At 48.6% G+C, this 26940-nt stretch overlaps 2 protein-coding genes across 3 annotated transcripts in view; both read left to right on the forward strand.

The window, feature by feature from the left end:
- Fam120a (family with sequence similarity 120 member A) overlaps positions 1-6994 on the forward strand; it is a 102303-nt gene extending 95309 nt beyond the window's left edge. For both annotated transcript variants that reach the window (XM_087205943.1, XM_004870062.4), the window contains exon 18: positions 5125-6994. In XM_087205943.1, coding sequence (XP_087062069.1) covers positions 5125-5436 — 312 coding nt within the window. In that variant the 3' untranslated portion in view covers positions 5437-6994. The remainder of the gene's footprint in view (positions 1-5124) is intronic.
- Positions 6995-13890: 6896 nt separating this feature from the next.
- Phf2 (PHD finger protein 2) overlaps positions 13891-26940 on the forward strand; it is a 99341-nt gene continuing 86291 nt past the window's right edge. The window contains exon 1 of the mRNA XM_087205945.1: positions 13891-14052. Coding sequence (XP_087062071.1) covers positions 13955-14052 — 98 coding nt within the window. The 5' untranslated portion in view covers positions 13891-13954. The remainder of the gene's footprint in view (positions 14053-26940) is intronic.

Here is a 26940-nt window from a genome sequence, read left to right on the forward strand (position 1 = left end):
GCTGGGTCAAATGGGACTTCCAGTCCTAGTTCTTTGAGGTGTCTCCATACTGATTTCCACAGTGGTTGCACCAGTCTACACTCCCACCAGCAGTGGAGCAGGGTTCCTCTTTCCCCACAGCCCCACCAGCATTTTTTTTTTTTTTTTTTTTGGTACCGGGGATTGAACTTGGGTCCTTGCACTTGCGGAGCAGGCAGCAAAACCACTGAGCTAAATCCCTGGCCCTACCAGCATTTCTTATTGGTTGATTTCATGATAGCAGCCATTCTTTCTGGGGTGAAGTAGAATCACAGCATTGTTTTCATTTGCATCTCTCGAATGACCAGTGATGTTGAACATTTTTTCATATGTTTATTTGCTATTTTTATTTCTTTGCCTGAGAAATGTCTGTTCATTTCAGATGCCCATTTTGGGATTGGGTATTTAAATTTGGAAGGTCTGATTTTTTTAAAGTTCTTTATAGATTTTAGATAGCAGACCTTTGTCTGAGGAAGAGCAGGTGAAGATTTTTTCCCACGTTGTGGGTTGTCTCTTCACACTGTTGGTAGTTTCTCTTGCTGTGCAGAAACTTTTTAATAAGAAGAGATCCTGCTTGTTGATTGTTTGTGCTAGTTCACGAGCAACTGAAGTTTTGTTCATAAAATCTTTTCCTGCACCAGTGTCTTCAAGAGTTCTACCTAACCTCTGTTCCAGCCGATTCAGTTTCTATTTTAATATTTAGATCTTTAATCCATTTCGATTTTAGTTTAGTGCATGGTGAGAGATATAGGGCTAGTTTTAATCTTTGGCAAGTTGAAACCCAATTTTTCCAGCACCATTTATTAAACAGGTTTTCTTTCCTCCAGTGAGGGTGTCTTCCTTTATTGAAGATGAGATGGCTGAGTGTGTCTGGAGACATTTCTGCATCTTCTAATCTGTTCCACTGGTCCTCAGGTCTGTTTCTTTGCCAGTACCATGCTGTTTTTATCACAGTAGCTTTGTAATATAGTTTAAAGTTGGGGATTGTGATACCCTCTGCCATGTCTGTTACCTAGAATTGCTTTTGCTATTCTGGGTCTCTTCTTGTTCCAAATGAATTTTTGGATTGTTTTCTCAAGGTCCGTGAAGTATGCTGCTGGGATTTCAATTGGGATTGTATTGAATCTATATAGCAGTTTTGGAAGTATGGCCATTTTCACTATATTGATCCTTCCTACCCAGGAGCAGGGGATGTATTTCCATTTTCTGATATCATCTTCAATGTCTCTTTTCAGAGTGCTCTAGTTTTCAGAGAAGAGGTCTTTGATTTCTTTTGTTAGGTTGATTCCTAGGTATTTCAGTTTTTTGGATGCTATTGTGAAAGAAATTGTTTGCCCTATTTCTGTCCCTGTCAGTCTGTTGTTTGTATAGAGGAACACTATTGATTTTTGTGTGTTGAACTTGTATCCAGCTACTCTACTGAATTTGGTTATTCAATCTAGAAGACTTTTGGTGGCATAGAGTATCATGTCATCTGCAAATAATGACAGTTTGACTTCTTCATTTCCTATCTTTATTCCTTTTGTATCTTTCTCTTGTCTAATTGCCGTGGCTAATGTTTCCAAAACTACATTGAACAGGAGTGTTGATAGTGAACATCCTTGTCTTGTTCCTGATTTTAGTGTGAAGGATTTCAATTTTTGACCATTTGGTATGATATTAGCTGTTGGTTTTTCATAGATAGCTTTTATCAGATTGAGGTAGAGACCGTGTATTCCAATGTTTTGTAGGGTTTTTATCATAAATGCATGTTGGAGTTTGTCAAATGCTTTTTCTGCATCTATTGAGATGATCATTGATCATATGGTTTTGTCCTTGGCTCTATTGATATAGTGTATTACACTGATTGATTTGCATATGTTGAACCATCCCTGCATCCCTGGGATGAATCCCACTTGGCCAGGGTGTAGGATCTTCTTGATGGTCTTCTGCATTCTGTTTGCTAGTATCTTATTAAGGATGTTTGTGTCTATGTTCATTAGTGAGATTGTCCTATGGTTCTCTTTTTCGGTTGGGTCTTTCTCTGCTTTGGGGACCAAAGTGATGCTTGCTTCCAGGAAGGAATTTGGGAGTATTGCTTCCCTTTCAATTTCATTGAGGAGTTTAAACAGTAGTGGCAGTAGTTCCTCTCTAAATATCTTGTAGAATTCAGTGGTAAAGCTGTCAGGACCTGGGCTTTTCTTAGTTGGTAAGTTTTGGGGTTTTTTTTGTGTGGTGGGGGGAGTACTGGGGGTTGAACTCGGGACCTTGTGCTTGCAAGGCAGGCACTGGAACCACTGAGCTCAATCCCCGGCCCTGATAAGTTTTTAATTACATTATCAATTTCATTGATTGTTATTGGGTCATTTAGAATTTTTAGGTCTTCTTAGTTCAACTTTGTTAATTCATACGTATCTAGGAATCTGTCCATTTCTTCTGTTTTTTCTGTCTTATTGGCGTATAGGTTCTCGAAGTAGGTGTTGATGATCCTCTGGATTTCTGCTAGGTCTATTGTAATTTCACCCTTTTCATTCCTAATTGCATGGATTTGGGCCTTTTCTTTCCTTTTTCTGATAAGGTTGGCTAAGGGTTTGCCAATTTTGTTGATTCTTTCAAAGCACCAACTCTTGGCTTCATTGATTTTTTGTATCATTCTCTTAGTCTCCATTGCGTTGATTTCTCCTCTGATCTTTATAATTTCCTCCCTTGTATGAGCTTTGGGTTTATCCTGCTCTTGTTTTTCTAGAAGCTTGAGGTTCAGCATCAGGTTGTTTCCTAATTGGGTTCGTTCTGTTTTCCTAATATGCGTATTCACTGCTATGAATTTCCCTCGTAGACTGTTTTCATTGTGTCCCATAGATTCTGATATGTTGTATTGTCATTGTCATTTAATTGAAGGAGCTGTCTGATTTCTTCTTTAATTTCCTCTGTGACCTATTGGTTATTCAGAAGTGTGTTCTTCAGTTTCCATGTGTTTATGAAATTTTTGTGGTTTCTTTTGCTATTGCTCTCCAATTTCATTGCACTATGGTCTCATTATATATAGGAGATAACTTCAGTTCCTTTGCACTTACTTAAACATGTTCTATGTGTGAGTATGTGGTTTATTTTGGAGAATGCAGCTGAAAAGAATGTGTATTCTGATTTTTGGGGGTGGAACACTCTGTAAACATCTGTTAAGTTCATTTGTTCAAGAGTTCAATTGAATTCTAGTATTTCATTACTTATTTTTTGTCTAGGGCCAGGGATTTAGCTCAGTGGTTCCGCCACCTGCCTCACAAGTCCAAGGTCCTGAGTTTGATCCCCAGTACCAAAACAAACAAAAACCTTATTTTTGTCTAGTTGATCTATTTGTGACAGTGGGGTATTGAGGTCCCCCACTACTATTGTATTAGTGCATATGTGACTTTTCATGTCCGTTAGTATTTGTTTTATATAGTTGGGCACACTAGCGTTTGGTGCATATATATTTATGATTGTCGTGTCTTTTTGTTGGATTGTTCCCTTTACAAGGATGTAGTGTCCTTCTTTGTCTCTCTTAATTAGTGTTGGTTTGAAATCCACTTGATCTCCAAAGAGGATAGCTACTCCTGCTTTTTTTCGGGTTCCTGTCCCATGGCGTATTGTTTTCCACACTTTAACTTTCAGTCTATGAGTTTCTTTTTGAATTAAGTGTGTTTCTTGTATGCAACATATTGTTGGATCTTGGTTCTTGACCCATTCTGCCAGTCTATTTCTTTTGATTGGTGAATTGAGACCATTAACATTGATGGTTATTACTGATATGTATTGACATCATTTTCATGACTTTTTCTTTTTGTTGGATTCTCCCCCTTTACATTGAATTTCTTGTCATGCCCAGTGGATTCATTCTGCTGGGCTTCCTGGGGTTGTGATCCTCATTGTCTTTTCCTAGGATATTGTCCAAAATTTTTTGGAGTGCTGGTTTGGTATTCATGAAGTTGCGAAGGTGCTCTTTGTCATTGAAGTATCTAATTTCTCCATCAATTATGAAAGATAGTTTTGCAGGGTACATCAATCTGGGTTGGAGGCTGTTTTCCTTTAGGGCTTGGAATACATCACTCCAAGCTCTTCTTGCCTTGAGGGTTTGCATTGAGAAGTCTGCTATGATTCCGATGGGCTTCCCTTTGTATGTGATTTGTTTCTTTTCTCTCACTGCTTGTAGAATTTTCTTCTTCTGTTGGGTTTCCGGAATCTTAATTATATGCCTATGTGTAGATTTTTTTTGATCAAGGCTAGTTGGAGTCCTATATGCCTCACTTATCTGTATGTCAAGTTCTTTTCCCCTGCTTGAGAGTTTTCTGTCACTACTCCCGGAAAGAGTTTTTTTTATGTCATCTGCACTCTCCCCTGTTTCTTCATTGACTCCAATCAGTCTTATGTTATTCTTCTTTGCATCGTCTAGCAGCTGCTGGATTGATTTCTCATGTTCCCTTACAATTTTGAAGCAATTTTTCTTTTTCTGGTCACTTATTGCAATCTTATCTTCTATATCTGAAATTCTGTCCTCACATTGTCTCATTCTGCTCTGTAGACTTTCAGTGGAGTTTTTGATCTTCTGGAAATCTGTTTGCATCTGTTTTATGAATTCCATTTGTTTCCTATGTTGGGATTCCATCATGTTCCTCAGCTCCTCCCCAGATTTATTAATCATGTCTTGCACTAGGGGCACAATTTCTCCTGTTATCTGAGAAATTATTTCTGATTTCATTTTTTCCAGATCCTCTTTTGTTGCCAATTCAGGGAGTCCAGGTGGTTGAGTATCAGATTGTTCCATCCTAATTCCCTTTGGGGTTGCTGTAGGTGATCTGGAAGTCTGGTTTTGAGACTTGTTTATGTGTCTTCTGACTTTGATGGAGGGAGTGCGGGGGGGTGCTGTTGGCGCCCATGTGGCTCACCTCCTGTGAGCTGGGAGCGGTGGTATGGCAACCCGGAAGCCCCATCCTTTGCGCTAGGAGTGGTGGTATGGCAGCCCAGAAGCCCCTTCCTCTGTGCTGGGAGCCATTTTCTGCTCTTCAGTCTGCAGAGAAATCATTAGATCAGCACTAATGTCCTCTCTGCCCTTTGTTCAAAGCCGCCTTATCATTTGTCCTTTCTCTTCAACAGGGCAGACCTCCTTATGCTGCTTCAGCAGAAGAAGTAGCCAAAGAGCTGAAGTCGAAATCTGGGGAATCGAAGTCCTCTGTGCTGTCTTCAGACGGGTCCCTGGCTGAAAACGGAGTGATGGCTGAGGAGAAGCTGGCACCCCAAATGAATGGGAGTGCAGGCGACACGAGGGCCCCCAGCCACTCCGAAAGTGCCTTGAACAATGACTCTAAAACGTGCAATACAAATCCTCATTTAAATGCACTAAGTACAGACAGCGCCTGCCGCAGGGAGGCTGCTTTGGAGGCAGCTGTCTTAAATAAAGAAGAGTAAACTTATTTTTATAGAGGGTGAAGGATGCTGGAAGGGTAAGGATTTAGGAATATCTGGAGAGAAAGAGAGCCTGCAGTTACGTACATTTTGTCCTTTCCGTAAGAGAAAAATGAGGACTTTGGAAATTCCCTCTTTGATATCAGAGAAACAACACATTTTTAGTTTTAACCAGTTGTAGTCAAAATGCTACAATAAAACAAAAGAGAAAGAAAATGAAGAGCATTTGACTCCCGCACTTAAAATGAAGTACACATAAAGTTTAAACTGGTTATGACAAAAGCCTATAGTTGTGTTTCTTGAAATATAAAGAAAACAAATTTTGGCAGTCTTTAAGTATATATAGCTTAAAATATAATTTTTAGCATTTGGCACCATATGTATGCCATTGTATTTGATTTTGCATTACTGTTTCACAATGAAGCTTTGTTTAAGGCTTTGATTTTTATGATTATGAAAGAAATAAGGCACAACCACAGTTTTTCTTTCTTACTTAAATTTCATCACTGTTGATGTGGTTCTTTTGTGTTAAAAAAAGTGCAACTATCGAAACTAAAAATTATAGAGTAATATTGCCGTTCTGCTGATTTTAAATATACAGTACATCATACATACTTTACAAGCAAGTTAAATGGAGATAAAGTTGAAATTGAAGATGCAAATGACCTTTCAAAATCAACACAATGTGTTCTGAAACTTTTTGTGACTAATACCATGCATCTGTGATCAATGAACTATGTGATTTTGAATCGGACATAGACCATTAGTACTACTACTTGAGCTAAACTTCTGCATGGTTCATAATTTTTAAAGTGTGTAGTTAATATTATGCATGTTATTGTCCTTTCTTCCATTCTTACCAGTATGTGCCCATTTGCAAAACAAAAATGCTAATAATCAGTAATAGTCCTATAAAAATGTTAACTCTGTTTAGTCATTGATCTTGCTCTAACCTTAAAATTTTGTGATTATTGACCTCTGTTGCATTTATTCTAAAACCCCCCAAAAGTTATCTAGCCGTTTCAAATATCAACATCACCCTGGTGTATTCACTGCTGTATGCATTATTGTTCTTTGTTGCTGTTTTATGCCTTCATATTAGCAAAATATGAAATTCTGTGAAGAAAAAAAACCCCTTTGATCTTCAAAAAATACCACCCCACCCCCCTTCTGTAGCAGGAAACAAATTGCTTGTTCTTGAGAACTTTCCCATCAAGAATTTAGTAGAAGCAGGTATACTTCTATCATTTTGATGTTTTTGTTAATGTTTCCAAACAATGTACTTTGAAATCAGAATCACTTCTTATCGTTTTCATATACTTCTGATGCTCTTCATCACATTAGTGATCAGAAATGAGGTGTAATTCCCCAACCCCTGCCCGCAAGAGCTAAGTAGGATCTTACTGTAAGTTGAAGGGAGTTCTGCCCTAACTCATGGATTGTGAAGAATGAACTGCTGTTGGGTCTGATTGACTGTCGATGGATTGTGGTGTGGCGTATCTGGAGGCTATTGAATGCAACTTACAATGCTTAATAAAAATCTTTATTCTTTTAGTATAAAGTATGGTGTGGCTTTTAAATTATCACTTGTAAAGCATAAGTTTTACAGAGATTTCATTCAAACTGAAATGGCTCCTGTGGAGCTGTCAGATAACCAAAGCTTAGTAATACTGTGCCCTTTCTAAGTAACTCCACTCTTTCTGGCTCAAGGGGACCATTACACTCACTTGTCTTAAGTTCTGTGGTTAAGTTTCATGCAACAAAAAAGGATATTCCCTCTGATATAGCAGAAATAGAAAACACTTTTGTTTGTTTTTTGAGACAGGATCTCACTATGTAGTTGAGACTGGCCTTGACACACTAGCCCAGACTGCCCTCGAACTCGTGGTGATCCTCCAGCCTTAGTGTCCTGAGTGCTGGGATCACAGGAGTGTGTCACCGTGCCTGGTGGAAAACACTTTTTTAAAAACCTTGGGAAAAAAATATGGATTTATGGGCGTGGTCTGCCTTCCCCCTCATACCTTTGATCTGCAGCCCACAGGACCTGGGGCTAGGAGGAAGCGGCCGCAGGCCCATAAGCCCGCGGGCGGGGCATCGCTGGCGCTCTCCCTCCCCGCCTTTCAGGCAGGGTGCGCGCGCAGCCTGGGGCGGTGCCGAGTAGCCGGGGAGCGGCTTGAGGGGTTTCCAGCCAGCTCCTATTTGTTATACCGGGCCTGGCTTCGGAAGGAGCCAGGGGCCAGGGCAGCTGCGTGCTTCAGGCCTGAAGGGGCAGGTGGCCCCTGACCAACCCCGGAGCTGATCGGGACCGCTGTGGACCCTGGGCGACCGGAGCCGTCCTCGGCCGGAACTGGGCGAGCCTTCCTCAGCCCTTTCTCTGGGAGTTCCTCTGGTCCCGCCAGTGTGCAGACCAGGCATGAACTTAACCCCGTTTTCTGCAGCATTTAACTCTCAGATTTTGGGAGAAATAAAGCGAGCCTCGCTCCAGCGACCCCTGTCCCTGACTCCTGTCCCCACTGTCTTTCAGTGACCCGGTTTGAGCCCCTCCTTCGCCCTTTCTGCTTTCTGCGGCCACCGTGCTCTGGGAGCCAGATGTGCGCCGCCTCACAGAAACCACCATTTCAGGGCTGAGGCTGTGCCGAGCAAGTTTGAGCACTGTCGACGCCCAACGCCTGGGAGAGGAAAGGCGCTTTAGAGGAAGACCTTTTCAGTCCCACAGGCCTCCGCGCACCGAGTGCCAGCACTGCCTCTTCAGCGATAGCCATGACCCCGCCATTTCTGAGTCCTCTGCGGGCTCAGATCTACCCCCACTAGAGAAAAGCAAATTGGCTGGAACGGGCCTCTGGCATAGAGAGGGTATGGGGGACGGGTATCTGCACAATAGTCCCAGCAAAAGAAATGCAGTCCTCTCGAGAATGTCCTCTCTGTGACAAGCAGGTGCTCCCTCCCTCCAGCGGGTCTCACACCCTTGCTTGGTCAGTTCCAAGTGCCCTAGGCCCTAAAAGGTCGCTAAGCCCTAAGGTGTGCCTCTCCTTGTATCTGTCCCTGATCAGTGGGAGAGAGGAAGCCAGGAGGTGTGGGAGGTTAGCCGGAGACACACTGGCCGCTCCCCCCACACTAGAATCGCAGGGGAAGACCCAAAGGCCAATGCTGAGGCAGCTGGAGGAACCACAGCTGCTTGTGGCACTGACTGGAACTAAGGACTGATTCTGAGGCTGGTATTATTCCTGGCCTTGTGGCATCCTGGGGCAGGTCACAGCTTCTCCTGGGTGACATTTTATTTTTTCTTTTCAAAAAACAGCTTTTTTGATTTGTTTAAAAAGTATATATGTTTATTGTGTCAAGTTAAAAAAAACTACAAGCAAACAAAAAGGAAAAGCAAAGTCACCAGCTACTGTTCTATACTGAGACTTCTCGACTGGGTGTATCTCCTTTTTCAATACAACATATAAATTTGGTTTTCTCCTACAGAAAACAATCATGCTGCCTGAACATGTTTTGTACTATGTTTCCCATCTAGCGTTATGTTATCATGGCTACCCCACAATGGATTCCCGTCTTTAGCAGCCAGCCAGTACAGGGAGACAGTTCATTTCCTTGTCCATTAACAAATTCCTAAGGAACATGTGGCAGGCCCTGCAAACTGAGGAGCAGAGGCATGAGGACCTTCCTCTGTGGCATTTACATTTGAATGGGGGAGTGAAAAACATGCACAATTAAGTCTACTTCAGACTGGTTGTGGTGGCGCACCTCTGTAATGCAAGCACCCTCACCTGCAACTACAGACATGGTACCTGCTCTGTCTGCTTACTGCTCCCTGTGCCCAGGGAGTGTGGTGGAATGCTGAGGCCTCATCCTGTCCCATGAGCTCCCCAGCATGGTTCAGGCTAAGGTGACCCTAGGACCTTAAAAATGGAGCCAGAGGAGGCTTCTCATTAAGATGCTTCACCCTATACTTAGGGCCAAACTATGTCTTTCTTCCAAGTTCATATGAGGAAGTCTTGACCCCCTAGTATCTCAAGATGTAACCTTATTTGGAAAGAGGGTCTTTGCAGATATAATTAGGTAATCCTATATGACTTAAAATCCTAATCCTATATGGCTTAAAAAAGGGAAACCTAGACACAGAGACACATGGAGAACACAGTAAGAAGATGGGAGTGACTTTGCCACAGGCCAAAGATCTACCAGAAGGGAGACAGAGGCCTGCCTAGACAGATTCTTTCCTAGTCCCTTGAGGGAACCCTGCAGACACCTTGATCTAGGACTTCTGGACTCCACAACAGGAGACATTAGACATCTGCTGTCCAAGGCACCCAGTCCGTGGTCCTGTGTTCATCATAGCTTTGAACTCTCATATACCTGCCTTCCACTATCACCTATGTCTGAGCCCCTGTTGGAGCCACCTCCCCCTTACTCCCACCAGGATGTAGCTCTTAGCCAATGGCTGCACTCATTTCTTTTTCCTTGATTCCTATAAGTGGAAGTAGCTTGAGGTGACCAGCATACCAACGGTTTTGTACAGAATTAACCTGCCTAGGAGCAAGGACTACAGTAGGTCCTGCCTCTCTAAAAAGTCATCAGATTTCAGACTGAGGGACCTAACCAGGTGGCCATTGTGGGCCCTACCCAAGTGTCCCCAAACTGGTGTACCTTGAAAGGAAGACCTCCCTGAGGGTTAGAATGTCCATCTGGGGCTTCATCCCCTGGCTGGTCAGTCCAGGAGGGCCTTCAGGGGACAGGGCTATGTCTGTTGCTGAAGGTACAGCCATGAGAAGAAAGGTATCCCCCTGGGGCTGCGGAACTTCACCTGAGTGGGGAAAGGCAGTTGTGTGAAAAAACATATAAGGAATCCATATAAAAATGCAACAGTAGTGGTAGGAGGTTCTGTGAAAGAGAAAAGCCAAGGAACTATGGTACTTACCTGAGAGGGTTAGGAAGGCATCAGAGAAGCCTTTAAGGCAGAAATGGCAAATCTTTTAGAGCTTTCAGTGACAACAGTGGGCTTGGCATATGTGCCACAGGTTCACCACCACTGCTGAGATGGGAATTACCCAGGCAGAGCACGAAGTATCACACACACACACACAATTAGAATTAATACATGAATTAAAGAGCAGGGTACAAAATCAACATATAAAAATCCGGTTTGTTTCCACACACTAACAATGAGCAATCTAAAAAGAAAATAGTGCTATTTATAATAGCATTAAAAATTTTCCAGAAGTTAACCAAGGAGACAAAACACTTGTACTTTAAAATGACCAAATGTGGGCTGGGTATTTAGCTCAGCGGTTTCGCCTCCTGCTGTGTAAGCGCAAGGACCCAAGTTTGATCCCTGGTACCAAAAAAAAAAAAAGTAAAAGAAAAACACCATAGCATTTTTCTTCTCCTGCAATGTGTACATATTTATTGGGGCAGACTCTGTATATACATAAATGTACTTAATACCACTGAACTGAACTGTACATTAAAAATGGTTAAATGGGCAGGGGTGTAGCTAAGTGGTAGAGGACTTGCCTAGCATGTGAGGCCCTGGGTTCAATCTCCAGCACCGCCAAAAAAAGAAAAAAAAACCTGTTTAAAATGGCAAATTTTACATTATGCAGAGTTAACCACAATTTAGAAGCAACCTGCACTAGCACTGGGTCTGTTTTGTTAAGTGAGTGGGTGCGGGCATGCATGAAGAAACGGGCCTGGCATGGGCTACCTTTGTCTCTTTTGTAAGGGTAAGAAAATGTGTCTTGTCTTGGGCAAGTGTGCGACTGTGCAAGGCTCCAGCTGCACTCCATCAGAGTGCCAGGGTGCAGGGGCTGCTTGGGACAACAGGATTTGTAAGCCCACCCTCTTCACAGCTGCAAGCTGTGCGGCCCTTTCCTCCAGGGTGAGAGCCAACAGTATCTGCAGTGCTCCCAGGCTCACAGTAGGTGCTCAATAAAAATCCCAGTAGAAGGGTGGGGGGTGGGGAGAAGAGCATGTTGGGGGGGGAGCAGTCCAGGAGGAGGCATGTGTGATGCTGCAGATGGCAGGCGGCCCACAAAGGGATTTGAGTGCCAGGAAGGTGGCTGGCAGCCATGCACAGGGGCAGCTGCAGTGGGCACAGCTGGCAGCAAACAGGAGACTGTCTGGTAGGGGAGGGTGGACAGGTATGCTGGTGGTCAGCAGCTGAACAACTTTCAGAGGGAGGAAGGGTTTTCCCTGGCATGTTTGGGAAGGAGGCCAAAGCTCAGGGGCCAGAGTCTCAGGTCTGGGGAGGTGTGGGCTCCCCCTTCACTCGCTTACTCACTCCTTCCCTCTCATCAGGCAGCTCTTCGAGCTAGCCATGTAATTCCTTTGAGCATCAGTTTTCACTTCTGTAAAATGGCACCACTGCTCCCTGCCAAAGAGCACCACATCCCAGGCTGTGTGTTGACTGCTTTACAAACTCCGACAGTACCAGTGAGCCCTTGTGAAGAATCAGCCCAGTGCATGTGCCTGGGAAGCATTTGGTAAACGCTAGGCAGCTACCATCATTTGTAAACAAGGAAATGGAAGTGTTCAGAGAAGGAGGTCTGCCACAGACAGTTGAGGCTGCTCCCTGAACACAACAGGGCCAAAGGAAGCTCCTACCTTTGGTGGTCAGAAACTCAGGGTCTGGGGCATCAGGGGCTTGACTGCTTACCCAAGGCAAGGGAGTCTGTCCATAGGTAACTGGGCAGGGCCCACACCACCAGGGCTCACTCTGGGCCTCCTGTTACACCTCACTCTTTAACTGCACAAATTCACACCAAGATGGTCACACCAGATAGTGCTTTATAGCAAGCCCATCCCCAGAACCTTAGTATGTAAGGAACTACCCAGGAGGAAGGAAACCACTGCTGAGAGCTGGGGTTTAGGCAGGAGGCCTTACTGTGAGCATCCTGGACAGCTCTTTTTCCCATGCCTAAGTTCTTTTTCCAACCCTTGCCTTCCTCGTGTTTGTCCTGCCCCTCAGGCCCTGCCATGGACACTGTTCCCAGTCTGTGGTCAAGGGCCACCTGTTTGGAGAGGGCAGTGCCTTGGGTGGGCAGCATCTGAGTTGCTTGCAATGAAGCAAATGGCTCCTTGGCAGCTGCAGGCTGAGGAGAGATGGTGAAGACTGTGCCTCCTCAGTGAGGGTGTAAGCGTGTGGGGCCCTGAGAACATGGGATTCACCTGCAGGCCCAGCTTCTCCCGCTACTATGTGGGGTTTTGACACAGGACAAAGGGAAAACAGTGAGGGAAGGAGGTGGCCTAGACAGGCTCCTTACTGGGAATGTGTCCCCTCCCCAGTAGGGGTGCACAAAGGATGCCACAGCTGGGGAGAGGGTAGGGAGAGGGATGCCACCTCCCTCCCCCAGACACCCAGAATGCACAGGTGAGGCCAGAGAGCCAATTCAGGGCAAAGGCTCCAGGGGCCAGAGCAGCAAGGTAGGTCGCCTCTGGGTTTCTCCTCCTCACTGCTGTGGCACAGAACAGACGCAGGGTGGCTGGCTGCCCCTGCCCCTTAATCTCAAATCTGGGGGCTCTAGCGGGGGTCCCTGGGCAGCATATGCCAGGTAAGCTATCTCTTTAGAGCTGACCCAGGCCAGCAGGCTTTCAGCCCCTGACTTTTGTTCTCTGCCCCGAGGGCTGAGCATCAGGGAAGTCCACGGCGTCCGGGAGGGAGCAGGCAGCACCCAGCCAGAAACGAGGGGAAGGGGAAGTTGTCTCTGGCCCAGAACTCGGAACTCGAGATGGGAAAAGGGCAGCGAGGCCCAAGAAGAGGGGAATACCCCCTCTCCGCCCCACTTTGGGGTCCGAAGAAAGTTAGGGCGAAGGAGTTGCTTCTTGGCTGTCTGGACGGGAAAAGACATACAACAGGCTCTCGTCCTGGACCCAAGGGGTACAGGGGTCCCCAGCCGGCCTCCCCGGGCCCACCTTCTCCCTCCTGGGTCTCCCCCGCACACCTCTCCCCAGGGTCCCCCAGCGCACCTCCTCCCTAAGGTCCCCCCGACCCTCCTTCCCCCTGGAGATCCCCCGGCCCACTCGCTCCGCCGCGACCCAGGCTCCCGCTCTCCCCCGATCCTTCGGCCCACCTTCTCCCCTAGCCCGCCTTCTCGGCGGCGGGAGCGGGGCCCAGGCCGGCGGGCGGAGGCGGCGCCACCCGGGGCGCTGACGTAGAGGCCGCTCGGCGGCCGGGGGTCCCTTCGGTGGGGCCGCGGCTCCCCGCCCGCCGCCCCCGCGCGTCCATTCCCTTTTGTGTCCCGCGCGCGGCCCGGCCCCGCGCACACTCGCGCCCTGCGCCCCGCGGGCCGGCGGGCGGCTCCCGGCGCGGCCCCTCCAGCCAGCGCGCCGGCTTTGTGCGGACGCGCCCGGCCGGGAGCGCGCGCGGGGGCTGTCGTGCGCCCCCGCCCCGGTCCCCGTCCCCTCCCGGCCGCGGCGCCGCCTGCGCCCCGCCGCCCCCGCCGCCCCCGCGCGGCCCGGCCCCCGGCCCGGCCCGGCCCGACCCGGGCAGCGCAGCGCGGGCGAGCGGCGGCGCGGCAACATGGCGACGGTGCCCGTGTACTGCGTCTGCCGGCTGCCCTACGACGTTACCCGCTTCATGATCGAGTGCGACGCCTGCAAGGACTGGTTCCACGGCAGGTGAGCGCGCCGGGCCCCCGGCCCCCGCCCGAGCCCCGGCCGCGCGCCCAGGCCCGGCTCGGGACCCGCTGCCACCGCCGCCCCGTTCGGGGCTCCCGGGTCGGGTCGGGCCGGGCCAGGCCGGGCCGCGCGCCCTTTTGTGCCCAGGGCGGGGGCGCCGGGCCCGCGCCGAGTGCCCCCGGCCGCGGCGCACAAAGCGAGGCCCGCCGGCCGGGAAGTTGGCGCCGCGCGGGCCCCGGCCGCCTGACAGCGGGTCCGCGGCGGCCGCGGAGGCCGGGACCGGGAGGGAGGCCCAGGCCCCGCGCCCCCGCCGCCGCCCCCGGCGAAGTTGAGGAACTTTCCCCACGCGGGCGGGCTCGGCGGCTGGGCCGAGAGAGGCGGGCGCGCAGCCCGGCGCAGTCCCCGGAGAGGCGCGAGCGGTGGCTCCCGCGCTGGCGGGCTGGGCGGCCCGGCCGGAGCTCGCCCCGGACGGCTGTGGCGGGCGGGATCCCTCCCGGCCCCTGCTCGGAGCTGGCCCTGGCCTGCCGGTGGGCCTGGGCGCGAGTGCAGTGACAGAACGGTATCTGTGCCGGCGGTGGGGGTTGTGGCTCTGCCGCCTCCTCGCTGGCCTTCACGGTTCCCCATTTCCCTCTGTGTTCCAGGCAGGGACACCCCAGTTTTGACCTGACCTTATGCTCTCTCTAAGGAAGATGGGGAGGGGGTAGGAGGAAAGCCCGGAGGTACTGAAACCCGCCTCTTGGCCCTTGCCCGTAGCCATGACCTGGCTGTGTGCCTAGTTTTCAAGAGCTGAGGTCTCTTCCCACCCAGGAGGGAAAGGAGGAGGAGGAAGAGGTGATCCTCTGGCCTAAACTGCTCCAACAGGTTCTCACTTCTGACTTTGCCTGTGGGATGTGTTTGGGCCTTGGGAGGTCTGACCAGGGGGCTGGCCGAGGCTGCCCACCCACTGGGGCTCCAGTCTTTAGCTGTGGGAGCAGGCTGGAGGGAGGGGAGGGGGTGTGGTGGTGGGTGGTCCCTGATCCTCCTTCCACCAAGGAGACCCTGCGAGGTGACCCTGCCTTAGGCTCTCACCTTGGGTCTTTAGAATTGGCCAGTGGCCCTTAAAAGTGAGTGGTGGGCTCTTGTCCTGTCTGCCTGGTTTACAGGTGGGGAGTTGGGTGGCCAGGGTGGGATGGGGCCTGTTAACATCTGTCAGCCCTGGGCATCTGTCACACCTTCCTGCTTGTAACAGGGGTGGTTGTCAGAAGGGTGTTGGGGTGTGTGGACTCCTGACTTCTCTTCAGGCTCCTGGGCTGCCCTGCTGGCATGCTGGGGGTTGTGGAGAAGAGAGCAGAGGACACTAGGTGGGACCCCTGCGCTCTGCCCAGAAAAGGGTCACTACAAACACCTCTGTCAACTGGAATCCATCTCAGAGGGTTTCATGGCCATACCACTGGGGGTGAGTGCTTGTAGGGCTCCTCAGATCTAAAGATGCTGGGAAGCTGACCCTGAATGGCTCTGAAAGTGATGGGGCCCCCTCCCCAACCCACCCAGGGCCTGCAGAGGCCATGGGTACCTGTCAGCCCCCAGGTCCTGCCCAGACTCAGTGCCCAATCTCAGACAGGCGAGTGAGCCTGGGAGGACCTTTGTCGTGTGGCCCAGTGGACCCTCTGGGATGGGAAGTCTAGTTCTGAGCTGAACTCGGCCAGGGGAAAACCCAGGAATAAAAGGTGGCTGGGGAGCAGGGCTGAAAGTTAGCCTGATAAGTTGGTATCTTTGCTGCTTTGGCCCAGGCAGAGGCAGAGAGGTGTGACCAGTCCTGATACTTGAAAGAGAAATTTTCGGGAGGCCTTATCTCTTTATTGCTTATCTGAAGTCTTTGATTTGATCCAAGACAGGCAGCTGATTAGCACAGATTCATTTCCACCTGTTTGGGATCAGCCATGGGAGATATTTTCTCACACCTTTATTTAAGGGTCACTTGCTCCAGTGAACCCTGAGCAGCAAAAGCCTCCTGTTGGGTATGGACCCTGGGTGGCTCTGAACAGGGTTTGCATGCAGAGAAAGTGGAATCGGGTGGGTGAGGCAAGGCTCAGCCCTGTGTTGTTTCCACAGCCCTGGGCAGATCCCTGGTTCCCCTTCAGCAGCCCAGAGGTCGCTGATAGAATGAATGTGAGGGACCAGCCCTGTGTGTTTCTCAATCCCCAGTGTTCTTGGGTGACCCCCATGACTCTTTCCAGACCTGGTAACACTAGTGCTATCTTTACTTCGTAGTTCATGTTTTAGCTCACTTTTTAAACGTTTGAAGACTTTTACTTTGAGGGAACTTTAGACTTACAGAGAAGAGTTTTAGAAATAGTACAGTTTCCCTACATGTGCTCCTCATCTCCACTTCTACAGCTAGCATCTGATAAACCACAGTGCTAGCTAGCATCAAAACCTCAGAGAGACTTAACTACAGACTTGATGACTTTACTCAGATTGGTTTTACAAGGTCCTCTCTCTGTGTCCTTTTCCTGTTCCAGGATACCATGTTGCATTTAAGTCTCCTGTCTCTTTAGTCTAGCGAATATTTCTTTTAAAAGGAAACTTCGTATCATTCCCTGAAATAGAACATTAGTGTAACTTGCCATACACAGTAACTGTAAAAATAAACATAGTAACTGTTGAAGTAAAAAGTCTCAGTTTGTCTTAAAGGAGTCACCTTACATTTCTCCAGCAGCCCCGTTTAGGGGAGAATTGGAGAGAGGGTCCCCAAGTCACCTAGACTCACAGTGATGGCATCTTTGCTCTTGGCAAGCAGTCTCAGCAGAGAACTTGATTGAAGCAGCCACTTTCTAGGGCCCATGCTTGTTTCTAGGGTGAGTTCATTTCACAGAGCACCAAGCACCATTGTACCTCCCAGTGTTCTACAGGGACACCTCCCCCACTGGGATGGGCTGGGATGTGTGTGTGGGGGTGGGGTGGGGGGTGGTCCCTTTACAGTCCTTGTTGGGAGTGGCTTGGGGGGGGCAGGGAAGGAGACCTTCCTTTCTGGCCCCTAGCATGTGTGTACTGTGCCTGAGTTACCTCTTCCCTTGGTCCGTGCAGGCTTCCTCCTCCAACCCTGTTGTGGTCTTGGCTGGTGCCCCTGGGGCTGGGCACCTTGTCAGCTCTTCCTGTCTTCACTGGCATCAACTGTGCTGTTGCCTGGCCATTGGGGCTCTGACTCAGAAAGGACAGATTTTCGGGCAGGATCTGGTAAGAGGCAGCTAGAGGCCAATTGTCATCCAAAGTGTCTTACCTGCCCTTTTTGGTAGGAAAGTGAGGCCCTGCTCAGGTGTTGGGGGCCTGCCCTCTTGTTTTAGGGATCTTGCTCCTGTGTAGATGTCCTTCAGTCGAGTGCTGCAATCTCTCCTTGTGCCTGTGTCTTCCAGCTGGAGGACAACCCCATGCCCCACACCCCCACCTATGGCCTAGAAGGCCTCGCTTTGCACCTTGTTGATGACTTGATTGGAAGAATTTTGATCTCTGGGAAATACAAATGATTCTAGTAACGAACTCAACATCCTTAAATTGTAGCTTTCTGGCCTTCTTTCAAGTGTTGTATTGGATTTGAAGAGTTTTTGTTTGTTTGTTTGTTTTTGCAACATCAGTAAAATTGACTTGAAAGAGCTTGAAGCCTGTGCAGGTGACTTTGGTGACAAAAGTTTCATATATTTCTCAGTAAATATGTATTCAGGATTCTACCAGGGACATGGAGCTGGCAGTGAGGGCTCTGGGGATAGCCGGGCAGATCTCTTGCCTCTCAGGGGGTTTCTCATGCAAGGGTTCAGACTTGCAGATAGAGTTTCATCTCGGTCTGGTGGGTCTTGTCACAGAGAGGTAAGTGCTGTGGGACCAAAGAAATTGGGGTGCCATACAGTGGGAGCTGTAGATGTGGCTGAGACTAAGCTCATCTGGGGACAGGAGCCACATTTGGGGTCTGAGCAGAGGAGGGGCAGGAGAAGTCTGAAATTTTTGTTTGTTTGTTCATTTGATTGATTGAGTATGATCTCACTAGGTTGCCCTGGCTGTTCTTAAACTTCTGATTCTCCTGCCTCAGCCTCCCAAGTAGCTGGGTTTACAGATGCATAGGACCATGTCTGTCTCAAACTGAAGTTTTAACAGGTTCCTAATGGTTGCTGGGAGGACAGTTGGGGGATAAGGATGAGTATGGGGAGCCAGCCAAGGGGTGACTGCTATCATTCAAGCGAGAGAGAGCAGGAGGTGGAGATGGGGCTGGGGCGGGGAGATGGTCGGATTTGGAGAACGCTTGGAAGGTACACTGGGCAAAACTTACCCCGCCTAACTCCCGCTGATCCTGTATGTTTGTGTGTCCCTTTGGGTTCTGCCCTCCTCCCCAGGGTCCCCTTTGTGTCCATGTCCATCAGGATTGAGTTGTCCTGTGTGTGCATTCATTGTGTCCATCCACTCCTAAGCTCCTGTATTTGGGGCACCTGGGGATGTGGAGCAGGACTGCGGTCATGCTCAGTGGCTGGCTTTGTTGTTGAACATCAGAATGTGGGTGTCAGGACCAGAGGTCAGGTCCCAGCACTAAAATTTGGATGATCAGAAACCCAGATGGTGAATGCCGGGGGAGGGGCAGCATTGCGATGTATTTAGAAATAATGATTAATTATTTTAAGACAAGGAGCTTTCAAAGTTCTGGAGGAGGTGGGAAGAATGCCTAGCCAACTTCTAGAGGCCAAAGCAGACCTCCTTGTCTAACTTTGTTTTCCAAATGAAATGTGCCCGGAAGGAAGCAACTGGTGTGATTCTTTTAATCATCAGAATGTTTGTTTTTATTAGACATATTTAGCTAGAACTGGGCTTGGTGTGAGCATCAGGATTGCAGCCACGTTTGTTTGGGGCCACTTGGGCATCAGGTGTGGCTACAGATGGCCTGAGATCCTGCCTGAGGCTTGGGATGCTCAGTGTCAACCCTGACACCCACAGGCACCCTTTTGTCTTTGGCCATCTCCTAGTACTTCACTACTAATCAGGTCCCTATTTCAAAAGAATCAGGGGATTTGCTGTTGGGAGCCAGGGAGGGCCCACAATGCAGTGTTCTGTGTTGGAGTGTGCTGGAAGAATCTGACTCCTAAAATTCAGGGTGTGGGTAAAACAAAGTCTGCCGATTGGATTTTAAGATTACAGAGGGTGACTAATAATGCTACAGGAGCTGACATTCAGTCAGGTTTAACACCTTAGATGTTATTGTGCATTCATCATCTTGTTTGGTTCCTGTGTCTGCTGCAGGTGGGAGGTAGAGTGGGTCATTATGTCACCTCCATTCTCAGCCCGAACCCAGGGGCAGCGGGGGTGGGGTGGGGGGGTCACAGGGCTTGGTGATGTGCCAGGCTCCTGACTCCAGCAGGGGCACTCTGACCCACGGCAGGGGGACACATTCACCTCTAGGAGTATGCAGTGAGGAGGTGGCACCTGCCTTGTGTCATCTGGCTCAAGGGTGTGAACAAACACCAGGTGCTGATAACCACTTATGTCCATGGTGTGACAGTATGACATGGGTAGAAATGTTACCAAGGAGGGCTGCAGATGGTGCTAGAAATGGATGTGGTTCTCTCTCCAAGTAGCCACCTGTGGCAGCTCTCACTCAGTCTCAGTTCCTCAGGGTCTCCTTTACCCTAGCGCTCCCATCTCTGCCTTCCTCCCATCTCTTTTCTTCTTTAGTCTCCTTACTTCTACTGACCTTCATTCCCAGCTTTGTGACTTGGTGGCCATGGGCTACCCTAGCTACCCCACCCCCATCCCTGCCACAGATCTGGGGAAAAACAGAAAAGCATATTTAGAATTCTAGCCAGACTGGCTTTCATCTCAAAGCCTGAGAGAACTCAAGGTCTTTGTGCTGCCTGTCCAAGCAAATGGAGAAGCCACTCCTTTCTTTTAAATTGAGGTGAAATCCAGAGAACATAAAATTAACTCTCGTAAGGTGTGCAGTTTAGTGGCACTTGGTGCATACATAATGTCGTACAACCTTCACTTCCATCTAGTCCCAAACATGTTCATCACTCCAGGGGAAAGCCTCTACCCATCTCACAGCCATTCCTTCTCCTCCTCTCCCCCAGCCCTGACAACCACCAGTCTTGAGCTATTCTGGAGATTACTGATTTCATACACAGAATCATATACTATGTACCTTTTGAGTATGGCTTCTTTCAGTGAGCATTATGTTTTTGAGGCTCATCCACATTGTAGCATGTGCCAGTGTCTCATTGATTTTTATGACTGAATATTATGCCATTGTATGGGGAGGCCACAGTTTGTCCATTCATTAGTTGATGGACATTTGAGTTGTTTCCGCTTAAGGCTGTTGTGAAAGGTGCTGCTATGAACATGTGTGCACAAATGTTGGTTGAATACCTGTTGTCAGTTCTTTTGGGCATCTAACCATGAATGCTACATCCCCAGCCCTAAATTTAACTTTTTGAATAACCAAAAATTTTCCACAAGAGTTGCATTGTTCTCTACATCCTCACCAGTACTTGTTATTTTCCTTTTTTTGTTGTTGTTATATTCATTCTAGTGGATGTGAGTGTGAAGGAGTATTTCATTATGGTTTTTACTGGCATTTCCTTGATGATTAATGACATTGAGCATCTTTTCATGTGTTTATTGATGATTTGTGTGTATTTTCTTCAGAGAAATGTCTACTCAAGCCCTTTGCCCTTCTTTTTTCTTCCTTCAGTGCTGGGGATCAAACTCAGGACTCTGCACATGCTAGGCAAGTGCTGTACCACTGATAAACACCCTCAGCACACTTTGCCCTCTTTTTTTTTTTATACAAAAGGTTCCTTAGGGAACCTTTTTATTTTTATTTTTTTACTGTATAATTTCTTTATTTTCTTCATATTAGTGCTTTACCAACCCAGCAACCATAGAGAACACAATTCCAAGTACTGTACTTTTTAGTTTGGGGAGATCACAGTCTATAGACTCATTTCCTTACATTAGACAAGATTAACCCATTCAAACCTTACTGTGGAACCCTTTTTATTTTGAGACAGAGTCTCAGTAAGTTGCCCAGGCTGGGCCTGAACTCTGAATTTCCTGACTCAGCCTCCTGAGTAGCTGAGATTACAGGCAATATTCTAGACACTAAACCTTTATCAGATAGTGTGATTTGCAATTACTCTTTTCATTTTCTTTCTTTTCTTTTCTTTTTGGTACTAGGGATCAAACTCAGGACTTTGTGCTTGCCCAGGCAGGCACCCAAGTGGCGGCATCACTGAGCTAAATCCCTGGCCCATCTTCTCATTTTCTTGATCATGTCTATTGATGAAGAAAAAGTTTTAAACTTTGACAAATTTCAGTTTTGTTTTGTTTTTTTGCTGCTTATACTTTCAGTGTCATATCTAAGAATCCACTAACAGATCCAGGATTATGAAATTATCCCTATGCTTTCTTTAAAGAGCTTTGTAGTTTTATTTTAAATTTTTATGTATTTATTTATTTTGGGGGTTTTTTTGAGACAAGATCTACTATGTAGTTCAGGCTGGCCTTGAACTCACTGTGATTCTCTTGCCTCAGCCTCCCAAGTGCTGGGATTACAGGTGTGTGCCACCATGCCCGGCTCCAAATTCATTCTTTTGCATGTGGCTGTTGAGCTCTCCCAGCACCATTTGTTGAGGAGTATTCTTTCTTCCTGGAATGCTCTTGGTACCCTTGTTAAAAATCATTTAGGCATATGTACAAGAGTTTATTTCCGAATACTCAATTCTGTGCCATCCGTCTATGTGTCTGTCCTTACACCAGTACCATGCTGTTTTAGGTACTATAGGTTTGTACTGAGTTTGAAATCAGGAAGTGTGAACCCTTTGATGTTGTTCCTCTCTTTCAAGGTTATTTTGGCTTTTGGGGGCCCATTACAATTCTATGGGCATTTAAGGATTGGCTGCTACATTTCTGAAAGAAAAAAAAAAGCTACTAGAATTTTGGCAGGGATTGCATTGAATCTGTAGGCCTGTAAGGAGCTGGTATTGCCATCTTACCAGTGTTGTCTTTTGACCCATGAGCATGGAACAGCTCTCCATTTATGTGTGTCTTCTTTAATGTGCTGTTTGCAGTGTCTGAGTCTTTCACCCCCTTGGTTAAATGTATTCCCCAGTTTTTTATTTGTTTTGCTTTGTTTTTGGAGGAGGGATGCTATTGGAAGTGGAACTGTTTTGTTAATTTCTTTTTTGGATTATTCATTGCTGTTGGGTGTGTATGTATTTATTTTGCTGTGGATTGAACCTAGGGCCATGCACATGCTAGGCAGGGTACCACCATGGAGCCATTGCTGGTGCTTTTATTTCTTTGCAATCACTTCTAACCTGTGGTGACTGGATCTCCGGAACCACACACACACAGGGTGCTGCCTGCCCCCAACATACTCACAGTGCTCATGCTTGTGTGCTGTGCACACCTGATGCCACATGCCTAGCACACATCTGCACATCTGCAGAGCCACTGCCTTCCTTTGTAACCATGAGCATTTATTGAACCTCTATGTCAGATGCAGGGCTGGGCATTTTTTGCACATAGGTGGGACCTCTCTCCTGCAGTGCATAGGGATCCCCACATGCAAATCCCCATCTCCTTCCCCTGACTACCAACCTCTCTGGGTGCTGCCTTTTTTCCCTCCCAGCCCCTCCCCTTGCCTCTGGACTGATTGCTGTAACTTGAGCAAGGGTGCACACTGAGGGTTTAGGCCCCATTTCCTTACAGGACAGGCAGAGCTGGAGTCCTGAGATGCTTGGCACCCTGTGATGATCTGGAAACTGAAGCCCGAGTTGTTCTGCTTCCCAGATAAATGCAGCTGAGGAAGCAGTTTGGAAGGGGTTGAGGGAGCTCCCGTGTCCCTGGGGATAATGAGGACCTGATAGCCACGTATACAGCAGCTCACGCAGGCTCGGTGGGCGGTGTGTGGTCCCCTCGGGTGCTTTTGACATAGAGCTGCTAAATAAGTCGCCATGGGTGCGTGTGGCATCAGTCCTGAAAGTGGAAAGACCTGTGCTGACCTCTGTCCCTATCAGACCCACACCAGGAGGGAGGAGCCTTTCCTGCCTTAGGATTCCATGCAGCCCTGGGCACCTCTGCTGCCACCCAGGCCTAGCAGCACTTCCTGGTTTGCCCTGGACCTAACTATACTCTGGAGACAGCAGCTGAGGGAGGCCAGCAGCCAGGTAGGGCTCTGCCAATAATGAGGCCCTCATGCTTTTCTCCAGCCAAAGTGCTGTCTATGTGGACACAGTCTGTGAGCCTTTTGTGCCACTCCTGTCTGTGCCTGGTGACGGTGTGTCTCACATGAAGAATCCGTGAGTCTCAGAAGGGCCGGGGCATCCTGCACCGCCCTGGGAGTCGCAGGCGTGTAGTGATGGAGCTCTGCATCTGTCTGTCCAGCTGGGCATATTTCCTGAGTTCCTCAGGGGTCAGGGTCTGTGCTAGCCACTGAGTTGCATCAGCAATGAAGGCAGCAGAGCTCCTGTACCCTCAGATGATGAACACCAGCACCAGGTTCCTTGGGAGACTGTGACTTGGGAAGTGGCAGCCCCATCGGGCAAGCACAGCCTTTGTTGCCAGCTATTTACAAGTCTGTGCTGTGCTAGGGGATCTGGGAGGTGACCCAGAGCATGCTCTGTGTGTGTGTGTGTGTGGGACATCTGGTTCTTCGTGCGTGCTGTGGGGGAGGCACCTCGTCTGTAGGCTCTAGGTAGGAGCCTGCAGGAAGGTCATGGGATGGGGCGGGCACAGAATTCTACAGTTTGCAGTTTAAAGAGCTCTCTCACTGTGCTTTGGGGCATGGGTAGTAGGGCAAGGTGGAGAGAGACCAGAGAAGGCTTCAAGAGGAGGAGGGAGCAGCCCCAGGGTGAGGGCCAGGGGGCTCTGGGTCGGAGTGATGGAGCTCCAGTGGACGAAAGAGCTGTGCAGGAGGTGTACTGTGCTGTCACCCTGCCTGTCTGGTGGGAGGTCTGAGCCTACCAGGTACGCCTCTGCCCGAGCTCTGAGTGTAGAGACAGCCACTGCCCTTGCTTTCCAGGCTCTCACAGCACAGTATTGCTGTGTGACCCTCTTATCCCAGTCTGTGTTTATATCACTGAGCCCTGGTGCACCCTGTGCCTGCTTCCTCCTTGTTCCACCCACTGGCCTCTCTAGCCTGTCCCCTCAGCAGCCTGCTCCTGCCTGCCAGGGACCCTTGTCCTCCCCTTGGACTTTTGCTGTCTGAGTTGCTCCTGGGGTCTGGAGGTGGAGACAGAGGTAAATAATTGGGGCTGGTGATCTCCTTGGTGGTACTTGCATGGGTGGCTTGGGTGCCTGTGGCAGTCATGTGTTCGAGAGCCAGTGGGGGGCGCTGCTTCATATCTCTCCCCTCCTTTGAGGTGCACCTGAGGTGGGGCTGGAGCTCTAAGGACCTGTGTACCTGAGTGCCTGCCCCCAAAGGCAGGTACCCATGCTTGCTGCCTGACTGCGGATAGTCTTGCACACCAGGTGGGGTCTGCACCCTGAGGATATGGCCTGGGTAGAGTGCTTCCACCATCAGTGTACACTGGGATCAAACTGCCCCTGCCTTCATGCCCAGTGACTTTGGTGGGGACCAGAGGCTATAGGGTGGAGGTAGCAGCTCCCAGTGTGCTCAGTGTCAGCCATCACGATGGCTCTAGCCTGGGGGCCATGGTAAATGACTGCCCAGGCCAGACACAACCCTTGTCAATGTCATGTGTAAAGTTAACCATTAATAAAAATAACTTGCTGTGGATGTTACAGAGCAAGCAAAGCCAAGCCATGCTGATGTCCTCTCCATTGCCCCCCAGCCTCCATAAACTCTTTTTAAAAATTTTTTTGTCGCCCTGAAGATTGAATCCATCTATATCTGTGACCCTTTTCTAATTTTTTGAGGTCTCACCGAATTCCTAAATTGCTCAGTCTAGCCTTGAAATTGATCCTCCTCCCTCAGCCTGCGAGAATATTGGGATTATAGGTATGTGTCACCAGGCCCAGTCCCTGAAAAATGCTTAATGAGACCTCTGAGACCTCTGCGGCCCCAAAGATAATACTGAAAGTGACCAGTGGGATTTACATTTGGGGTAATGTAAACCCCTCTGGATACTTGTTGGGAATGGTATTAAGGAGGGCAGGACCCTGGAGAGGGAAGTGAAAGGGTAAAGATGCTTTCCTGGGGCCCTAGGCCCTGGGTCAGGGGCTCAGTGCCTTGTCCTGTCCTGATCTGGCTCCTTCTTCTAGTTCTTTAGAGAAGCAGCTGACTCAGCTGCAGAGCTGGGGAAGAACCAAGTGTGAAATTGTAGCTGGGAGAAGGGAGCTATAAGAGCAGGCTGATTTGGGTTCATTTTGGGAAACTTTCTAATAATTGAAACTGGCTTCCGAAAGGACACTGTCTAGGGAAAGGAGGGCTGTGGCAGATCAGGGTCTCTCAGCGCGGTGCTGCTGACAACTGGGCTGGAGAACTCTTCAGTGTAGGGCCCGTTCTGTGCACTGTGGGATGCTAGCAGTGCCCTCACCAGCTGTGACAACCAGCGTGTCTCCTGACATCACTGAGGTCCCATGGGAGACATGGGCCCCATGGCTGAGACGAAGAAATAACTAACATTCTACTCAATATGTTGGGCCTTTATCTGGAAGCAAATTGAGCTCAGTGACTTACACTGTTTACATAAATTTATTTCTTTTGATAAGCAGTAAGCTGACTAATATGTGTATATGTATGGATGTGATGCTGTGGACTGAACCTCAGCCTGTGTGCATGCTAGCCAAGTGCTCAGACACTGAACTACATCCCTGACCCCAGCCCCTTTTGGGTTTTTTGTTGTTGTTTTTTGAGACAGAGCCTTGTTGTAACCTAGGCTGCCCTCAAACTCGCTGGAACTCACTATGATCCTCTTGCCTCAGCCTCCCGAGTGTTGGAATTATAGGCATGTGCTACCATGCCTGGCTTATACCTGACCTTTTTTAAGTTAAGAGATGGGGGTCTTTCCAAGTTGTCCAGGGTGGCCTCAAACTTGAGATCCTCCTGCCTCATCTTCTCAAGGATCTGTAATTACAGGTGTGTACTACAATGCCCAGCTCTTTTTAAACATTTTGACTGAATCATTTTGGAAATAGCTAAAAAGAAAATGGAGAGGAGAGAGAATGAAAGAATCCATGGTGCCTCTCCCCTGCTCTCCTCATCCTTCTCCTTGGAACCAACTCCACAGATCTCTCACATTGTGTCAACTACCCCATCCCCTTCTCCTCACACAAACAGAGGTGCTCTGTGAGCAAGGCACTGGGGTGACACTGGGTGCCCTCTCTCATGCCCAACTACACTCCAGCAAAGATGCTCCAGGGTGCGGGGGCTTGGAGCTCCTTTCTCATTTTGAGTCACTGTAACACTGCTCAGTGGAGCTCCTGGCCTGTGCATTTTCGTGTACTTATGCAAGCATACCTACTGGATAGGTTCCAAGAGGCAAAGTTGCTGGGTCCAAGGATCAGCATTGCAGATTTTAAGGTTGCTGGGTAGGTCACACTGATTCCTGTATATACTGTACTGGGCAGCCGAACCTTTTTTGATTGTTGTCAGTTTCACCTGGAAAGTAAAAAACACTGTTCCGCTAACATCTAAATCCCTCTTCCCTGGAGCTGTAGGATTCTATCAATGGTCAGGACAAGCAGGTTCAATCTGAGAAGTCAAATGAGGAGGGAACCCTTCTGATGAGTCTCGGATTCCTTCCTATTCTCCCTTTCCCGCTCTGTCTCCCGCCCCTGCACCAACTCCTGCAGGGCCAGCTGCCTCATACCTGTTTGTTCAGTGTTGCCCTTCCCTTCCTTGTTTGAGTCCTGCTGTGAGGTCAGAATTCCTTTGTCCCTCCTCCTTTTGCTTTGTCCACTTTTTTTGGC

Source organism: Heterocephalus glaber, unplaced genomic scaffold (assembly GCF_053883595.1).
Source record: "Heterocephalus glaber isolate CG9 unplaced genomic scaffold, H.glaber_assembly_v1.0 deba00000621, whole genome shotgun sequence".
Classification (NCBI taxonomy): Eukaryota; Metazoa; Chordata; class Mammalia; order Rodentia; family Bathyergidae; genus Heterocephalus; species Heterocephalus glaber.